The sequence below is a fragment of the Nerophis lumbriciformis genome, linkage group LG06 (assembly GCF_033978685.3).
Source record: "Nerophis lumbriciformis linkage group LG06, RoL_Nlum_v2.1, whole genome shotgun sequence".
Taxonomy (NCBI): domain Eukaryota; kingdom Metazoa; phylum Chordata; class Actinopteri; order Syngnathiformes; family Syngnathidae; genus Nerophis; species Nerophis lumbriciformis.
The window spans coordinates 19,015,730-19,024,934 of NC_084553.2; the positions used below are offsets into that span (position 1 = coordinate 19,015,730).

Consider the following 9,205-nt stretch of genomic DNA (forward strand, 5'->3'; position numbering starts at 1 on the left):
GCTTTCTTCTTTGCTGTCTCCATTGTTCATTGAACAAATTGCAAAAGATTCACCAACACAGATGTCCAGAATACTGTGGAATTTTGCGATGAAAACAGACGACTTAATAGCTGGCCACCATGCTGTCCCAAAATGTCCTCTACAATCCGTGACGTCACACGCAGGCGTCATCAGACCGAGACGTTTTCAGCAGGATATTTCACGCGAAATTTAAAATTGCACTTTAGTAAGCTAACCCGGCCGTATTGGCATGTGTTGCAATGTTAAGATTTCATCATTGATGTATAAACTATCAGACTGCGTGGTCGGTAGTAGTGGGTTTCAGTAAGCCTTTAAATAGTTACTCATGGGATTTATTTATCTATTGAGGGGGTGAGTTACATGTAATAGATGATGAATAACTTATATAATACATTGTTGTATTTGTAATTTTAATAGATAATTCCTGAATATGCCTATTTTTGTCAATAATATAATCTGCCTGTGTTGTTTTAAAGTTGTTTAATTTGTAGTTGTATTTGAATTATTCTAAATAGTTGTAGGAAAGCCTTTTTGTAATGTTCTGATGTTTTATGTTCATTTTGGACAGACCAATAAATGTATCAATTCATTGTTAGATATATTTAAATGGTGGTAAAGCAGTCAGGAGAGTTTAAATAAAAAACAGCAACAATAGAGACACCTGCTGGTCAAAGACGGTTATAACAGGAACAGCTCTTAGGCATGCAGCGCCACCATGTGGTGATTTGACACAATGTGCATAAATGGAATTATACAAAACAAGCTACATGTAACTATTTTTTTGAAAAATAAGTTAAATTCTTGATTGAAAATAATTCGAATTCGTAAAAGTTAAGATGACCACATTTAATTAAAAATATAATATTTAAGTATCCAGTACTTTGACTCATAGATTTAACCCCTGCTATGTTTAGTTGTTGCTGTCTTATGACGACATCACATTCTTTTTGTGGCCTTCTGTGACTCATCTAGGTGTTAATTGTCAAACTTTAAACCGTTAGGGCTCACAAAAACCACTCCACTGTCTATCATGTGCATCTTGTCTCATCATTAGCCTGAAAAATCCACCACAGGTTGTAATAATTCTCTGAGGCAAGACAAGAAGCTCACTTTGACAGAACATACACAAACGTTGAAGCAGCCGTTTTCAAAATATTCACCTAGGCCAAAGTTTTCCAGAAGCTTTGTTTTTAAAAAAACAAAAAGGTAAAAACTCAAAGAAAAATATGTGTTTTTAAAATATGTCTGGACAAAACAGTAGTGTGGGAACGGATTCAACAATGAGCACGCATGCGCACATACACGCACCCACTCACATACAATTTCCCCAAACAGTGCTGTTGATTTGCCAAAGCACTGAACAACTGTGTGCATTTATAGTTTGACTTTCTTGCACAGTCACAGAAACAGCATGCCGATGCGTGTGATTATTTTTGTGTAAATGTGTACATTTTTTGATAGCTTTTTTCCAATTTGTAAATCCAGAAGTGAGAAAAGTGGGTTCTGATTTTACAGCAAAAGAGTGAGAGTTTGTGCTGGTTAAAGCACACCAAACTCCCTTTTGTACTGCATCATAATGAAGCCAAGGAAAGTCCTTGTACAACTTTTCTTGGAAACTTAACATTTTGTTTGACAGAACTTGAGTGTCCATGAATTTTAGGTGTGGCAAAAGTCACAATGTCACTGAACTACACTTACTACAAGCAAGCAATACCATTTTCCACTTTTTTGTGATCTCCTGTAACTCCCTCCCCATCCCACCCCCCTCATACTTGCCAACCTTGAGACCTCCGATTTCGGAAGGTGGGGGGGGGGGGGCGTGGTTAAGAGGGGAGGAGTATATTTACAGCTAGAATTCACAAAGTCAAGTATTTCATATATATATATATATATATATATATCAGTGACGTGCGGTGAGGTTCATGGCTGGTGAGGCACTGACTTCATCACAGTCAGATTTACAAACATATGAACCCTAAAGAGTATCTTATTCACCATTTGATTGGCAGCAGTTAACGGGTTATGTTTAAAAGCTCATACCAGCATTCTTCCCTGCTTGGCACTCAGCATCAAGGGTTGGAATTGGGGGTTAAATCACCAAAAATTATTCCCTGGCGCGGCGCCGCTGCTGCCCACTGCTCTATCACCTCCCAGGGGGTGATCAAGGGGATGGGTCAAATGCAGAGGACAAATTTCACCACACATAGTGTGTGTGTGACAATCATTGGTACTTTAACTTAACTTTAACTTTACACATACAAACTGTAGCACACAAAAAAGCACATTTAATAAAAAAAAACGTTATTATGGTCTTACCTTTACTTATAAGTGCGGGAACAGTGGTGTTCGTGTTGGAGGAGTTGTGAATGAATGAAATATGAAATCCGTGCTGCAGTCTGCAGGTGTACCTAATGTTGTGTCCCTGCAGTCGTTCACGGCTCCTCCGGCGCGAGTATTATTGTTTTTGCACTTTTTGGCTTCTTGTTTAGTGACTTTTTTTGGGTGGATTCGGTCTTGCACGTGGAGGGTTTGGGTGTGGGCTTTGGTTGGTGTGGCGCTCCCGTCGGGGGGTGCACTCTGCAGCGGAGGTGCATTAACCGGCACCAGGAGGCGGGATTACGCGAGCCTCACACAGTGCGTCTTCACAGCAGTTTTATGATTGCTCAGCACAAGAAATACTTTACACACATACAGTTGTTGACAAAATACACTGTACATTATATACCTCAGCTAACTAAACTATGGAAATGTATAATATAGTTCATATAGCAATACGGTCTCACTGCACAGCAGGCCAGCAGTTAGCCGAGTCCGCAATCCATGTTGAGGCACAACTGAGTGACGTGCCTCAACTGGCTGCTGATCACCGCACCATCTCTTCTCAGTATTTCAATCAATCAATCAATCAATCTTTATTTATATAGCCCTAAATCACAAGTGTCTCAAAGGGCTGCACAAGCCACAACGACATCCTCGGTACAAAGCCCACATATTTGAATGGCAAATGTGAAAATTCAGCGATTTTGAATAAAAATGATCTAAAACTGGTGAAGTTAAATGGAAAATATATATATATATATATATATATATATATATATATATATATATATATATATATATATATATATATATATATATATGTGTGTGTGTATATATATATACATATTTATATATATATATATATATATATATATATATACATATTTATATATATTTATATATATATATACATATATATATATATATACATATATATATATATATAAAATACTTGACTGAAATTCAAGTATTACTTTTATTTATATACATATATATATATAATAAAATAAATATATATATATCTAGAATTCACTGAAAGTCAAGTATTTCATATATATATAAATAAATTATATATATATATATACATATATATATATACATATATATATATATATATATATATAAATAAAATACTTGACTTTCAGTGAATTCTAGCTATATATATATATATTTTTTATTATATATATATATATATGTATATAAATAAAAGAAATACTTGAATTTCAGTGTTCATTTATTTACACATATACACACACATAACACTCATCTACTCATTGTTGTGTTAAGGGTTGAATTGTCCATCCTTGTTCTATTCCCTGTCACTATTTTTCTAACCATGCTGAACACCCTCTCTGATGATACATTGCTGTGTGGCACGCACAAAAGTGCTTTCATCAAATGCACTAGAGTCTGGAATCTTCCATCCCTCCCTAGCATGGCCCAAAACCGGTCAATCTTTGCTTCCTGAGGAAGATCTTCACTGCCAAGCACTTGGTAGTCCACTACTTCTTCCCGGAGGCTATCCAGGTCCAATCGCAGCTGCGGCTTGGAACTTACAAGCGTATTTCTTCATCTTACTCGTCGTCGGCGTCGCCACGGCTGTATCTTCCTCGTTCTTCTGCTTCGTCTCCTTGTTGTGTGAGCAGTTGTGCACTGCACTCTCTAAAAGCCCTAGATGTTATTGTCACATATGCATGTACAGTAGATGGCAGTATTGCCCTGTTTAAGAGTGTCACAACATTGCTGTTTACGGCAGACGAACTGCTTTACGGTAGACGAAAACGTGACTGCTGTTGAACATATTCCAAGTAAAAAAGACTTAATTTAGAGTTTTTTGGACACTAGGGGAACATATTCTAAGTAACAAAAACTTAATTTAGAGTTATTTGGTTAGGGTTAGGGTTAGGGTTAGGGTTAGGGCCAGGGTTAGGGTTATAATAAGGCCATGCAGAATAAGGCATTAATAAGTACTTAATAATGATTAGATAAGAGCCAATATGTTACTAATTTGCATGTTAATAAGCAACTAATTAATGGTGAATATGTTCCCCATACTAAAGTGTTACCATGTTTTATTACTGGTGCACAAAATGAACCGTGCATGAACATCACCTTGTTCAAACAACAAAACCAACACAGCGCATAAACTCACAACAAATTACACACCTGCAAATCAGTCTGACTTCTGCTGTTGCCGTATCCGTAATACGCCGATAGGGAGAAGTTTTTATTTACACGATGAGTCGGGTGTGTTTTGACCTCCGCCGAACCCCTGAGGCCGACTCACCGACCCCCAGGGTTCGATCGAACCCAGGTTAAGAACCACTGCTTTAAACAAAACTATTGCTGTTGGACAACGACAGTATGAAATGTAACAGAGCTCTGCTTAACATACCAAAATACATCCCTTTCATTTGCCTAAATAGACCTAAAAACGACCGATCATCAATCTTCACTATGACGTCACCTTCGTCACTTGATTGACATACACGGCACCCGAGGATCGTGTGAGATGATGCTGGCTGCTGCGAGCTCAGTATGAAAAAAAAAAAACGATGGCCGTCAAATATGCTAAGACCCTCCTGTCTTCACAATAAAAGTGCTGCTCTATCCTGCTTGTGCTGACAAAATAAGGGTCTCAGAAAAGTAGCCCACACAAGCTAACAAGCCTAGGAGTTTGCCTCCAATGTTTTTCTTGTCCAGTGTATACAAATGAGTATGGAAGCTTGACAAATAGGAAGCTAAAAAAATAACCACTTTTGCTTGGAAAGTGAGGAGGACTTTTTCCACCCCCACAATGTACATTTAAAGTTGTGGAAATGATCAGCACTACTGTAAATGATGTCTGATTCTAATCAATGCGACTTTAGAATAAGGTAATACACCAACTTAAGTTCTTGTCTTCATGAAAGAAGGGACTCTATATATGAGTTAAACATGCTTGTATATTTATTCAACATCTTTAACAACACCTGTATATATACTGTATATACATATATGTATACTAGGGCTGTAAATCTTTGGGCACTACACTATTTGATTCAATTCTTGGGGTAACAATTCTATTCAGAACCGATTCTCGAATCAAAACGATTCTTGATTCAAAATCAGTACTTTTTAATAACATTGGGTGTCAGTTCTATGTCCATAAAATAGACAGCTGTGATACAGTTCTATAATACTTTTTTTTTAAAAACAGTTTTTTTTAAATACAATTCTACCCAAACATTTAATAAAATACAAATACGACAACAAGAGAAGTATCCAACATTTCTCTTTTATAAAGTAAATCTGGCTGGCTGGACAAGACTGATTGAAAATATATATATAATTTTGATTTCTTTGAATCGATTAAGAATCGTTACATACAAGAATCGCAATTGATATGAAAAGAAAAATATATATATATTTGTATATATATATATAGCCTACCATGTTTACCTTATGTAGATGACTTCACTCAAATACAAGAAGAGACCAAAGTTGTGTGTTCATTGAAGGACATTTAGATGTTAACTGGCTGTCAATGCACAAGTATAGCTTGCATCCGATATTTTTTGAGATGGAAGCTGATATACGTTTTTTGTTTTTTTTACCGATATCGGACCAAAATCAATATTGGATCAAGGCATTCCGACATGTCGCATTTAGAAGTTTGAGGCCATGTTTCCAATTTCAACCAGCAGTGGTCTGTAAGAAACAGAATTTCAGCCTATATCCAAATCTCAGCACTTCTCTGCTTTGAGGGTCTTTTTTCCTTCTTACTTTCTCTTTTATGCTTCTTTGGCTGCTCCAGTCTGAACTCTCTGACCACCTCCTCCTCCCTCATCCTGCCGAAGTCGACGCCACACGTCCAGTCTGCTTGGTGACCCATCACCAGGTCCAAAGTGGGCAGTGAAGTCGTACTTGTCACATCCCTGTAGCCCAGAGAAGATGTGAGTGAAGGAGTGTCTGCTGGAAAGATTTGGTATCCACCTCTCTTTCCCGGGTAGCGCCCCCATGATGCACCTTCTCTGATCCTCACTGCCTGGCGGATCTTTTTCCAGCCCAGGTGGTTGAGTTCCAGCAAGTTAAGAAGAATACAAAAAACTCCCACACAGAACATAAAGATCAGGAAAATGGTCTTCTCGGTGGGTCTGGAGACGTAACAGTCAACTGGCTGGCTGCAGGGCGTCGTGGAACACAAGAAGTGGACTGGCACCTGAAAGCCAAAAAGCTTCCACTGGGCCACCACAAATCCTACCTCTAGAACAGCACGTAAGCACACATGTAAGACGTAACACTTGGACAAGACCCCTCCAGAGACAGCATGTCCTTCGGTATTATCGTCCTTGTGGGCGCATACCCGTGCCTGGATAAATGACATTATATTTTTGGGCTCTCCTTTATGTAAGGCCTGGGCTGTAGTATCTTCAAGGACCTCTAGCAGGTTGTTCCCAAGATGCTTATGCGAGCTGAGGGAGCAGCTATCTGAGTCACAGCTCCGACCGAATGCCTCCTGTCCACCAACGTCCCGGCCCAACTGCCCTGAGACGTCTTCTCGCTCCGACGCCTGCGTCTGGTTGGTCTTTTGGGGAAACTTGGACAAGTTGTGCCATGTGTAGATGATGAAACACAAGGACGGAGTGGACACGCTGATGATGTGGAAGACCCAGAAGCGAGGTTGCGAGATGGGCGCAAAGGCATCGTAGCAGACGGTGGCGCATCCCGGCTGCAGTGTGTTGCACACAAACATCTCCTGCTCGTCCGTGTACACGTCCTCCGTGGCAACGGCAACAACCAGCAGCCGGAAGATCACCATGACGGTGAGCCACAGCCTGCCGATCATAGTGGAGTGCTGGTGGACGGCATCTAAGAGGCGTTTGAGCAGGGTCCATTCTGTCATGGTGGCCTGTTGGAGCCTGCTGCCTCGAGGAAGGACGAGCTGCGTGGGGAAGAACAGTCTGCTCTCGTTAGATCCACCTCTCCTCTTGCCTCTGACTGCTCGAAATCGCTCAAAACCTGAAATATCTAAGAAAAGCCAACCAAAACTCTTGTGCTTTGAGGTTCTCTTCAGCCTAAAAACGACTGACTGGCATCTTTTTGGAAGTCTACACTCAGAATATGTTCGTGACTTGTGCTGCCACCAGACTGTTTCTCTTCCTGAATGGTCTTAATCTCTGCCTTTCTTCTGAGAGGCAAAGCCGTCGCGAGAGAGCTTTCCCATCTTGCTATGATAAGGATGGACACTCGACATGAGTCACTTGGCACGCTCACGTCTCTCTTGTCTTTCAGGTCCATTTTAAAACCAAGAGACACTACACTTCCTCCACTGGAGGGCCGGTGATAAAGAACATTCTTTGCTGATTAACCCTCTTAAGCTAATGAGCTCTTCCATTATAGGACACACTGATGAAGAGCACTCACACAGTAAGTCTAAACCCCATTTTTTTCACCTACACATGTTTAACTCATTTGAGACAGGCTTGTTGAAACAGTCCAAAATATGTTCATACATTCAATAAATTGACATGTTCATGAAAATGAATGGACTTTTTTACTCAACTGATTCAATCATTTCCAACATAGTAGCATTCAAAATATTCAGACATTTATTTTGCACATTGTAAAACTTGTCAGTTTTCCCAAAATGTCACATTTGTTGGGCCCCAAAATTCACATCCTCTCATTTTCCGCATTTCTTAAACTATTCCATCAAAACTACCGGTAACTTTAAAAAAAAACAATTCTGCCTTTAAAAACATTTTCAGTAATTTCACATTTCCTGTGACAGAATTCCCATAGAAAACAAAGTTCCACATTTCTCAACTAATTCAAACATTTCTGACACCAAAACATTAAAGTTATTAAAAGCATTAAGATGATCTATTTCTAACATTCTAAAAGTTGTGTTTTTCCAGAATTTCCCATTTTCAGACCATGTTTGCACATTTCTAAAATGATTAAAGCACAAAAACAGTCAGGATAACAATTTTCCACATCCCAAAATTCCAACTTTTCTTAGAATTACACATTTTCCAATTCAGCAAATTCCCATTGACATAAATTCTTTATTCTCAACAGAATACACATTTTCAAAAGATGTAGATAATGGGTCTCTAGAGAAATAAATAACTATAATTAACTTCACTTGAACAACAAAACATTCAACTCAACTCAATTTCCCACCTTTGACTTTATACAGACAAACAACAAAATTAGAATGCAAGCAAGCAATTCATAGATCATCGCAATTTGAATTGAGTTCAAAAGAGTAGGAAGAAAGCATAAGCTTTTCCAGTCCTAACCCCCACTAGGCCTTGTCTACACTCACTCCCCTTTCATAATTACCATAATGATCTTACTCATTAGCCCCCTGACTTAATTGAGTCACTCCTCCTCCTCCCATTCTTTCTCTAGGCAATATAAACAATCCTGTTTTAATCTATCCAACCGTTCCAAGATGACGGCGTGGCGCAGTGGAAGAATGGCCGTGCGCGACCCGAGGGTCTCTGGTTCAATCCCCACCTAGTACCAACCTCGTCATGTCCGTTGTGTCCTGAGCAAGACTCTTCACCCTTGCTCCTGATGGGTGCTGGTTAGCGCTTTGCATGGCAGCTCCCTCCATCAGTGTGTGAATGTGTGTGTGAATGGGTAAATGTGGAAGTAGTGTCAAAGCGCTTTGAGTACCTTGAAGGTAGAAAAGCGCTATACAAGTACAACCCATTTATTTATTTATTTATGATACAAAAAAAACTTTCCATAAGTTTCCCAGAATTGTATATTTCAGGGCCAAAAAATAGCATTAAATAAATATTATTTTCACTTTCAAACCATTCCCACAGTAAGATTTTCCATGATAATGGGCACAAATGAATGGGTAATT

General features: G+C 39.0%; 1 protein-coding gene across 1 annotated transcript; it reads right to left on the reverse strand.

Annotated features, from left to right (window-relative positions):
- Nucleotides 1-6,052: 6,052 nt before the first annotated feature.
- Nucleotides 6,053-7,225, reverse strand: gjd6 (gap junction protein delta 6). Its single transcript, XM_061963503.2, has one exon. It carries the CDS (start codon nucleotides 7,223-7,225, stop codon nucleotides 6,053-6,055), a length of 1,173 nt encoding a protein of 390 aa, XP_061819487.2.
- Nucleotides 7,226-9,205: the final 1,980 nt, after the last annotated feature.

What these genes read in the sequence shown, in the direction of transcription:
- gjd6 (XM_061963503.2), bottom strand. Translation starts at nt 7,225, where the DNA reads ATGACAGAATGGACCCTGCTCAAACGCCTCTTAGATGCCGTCCACCAG.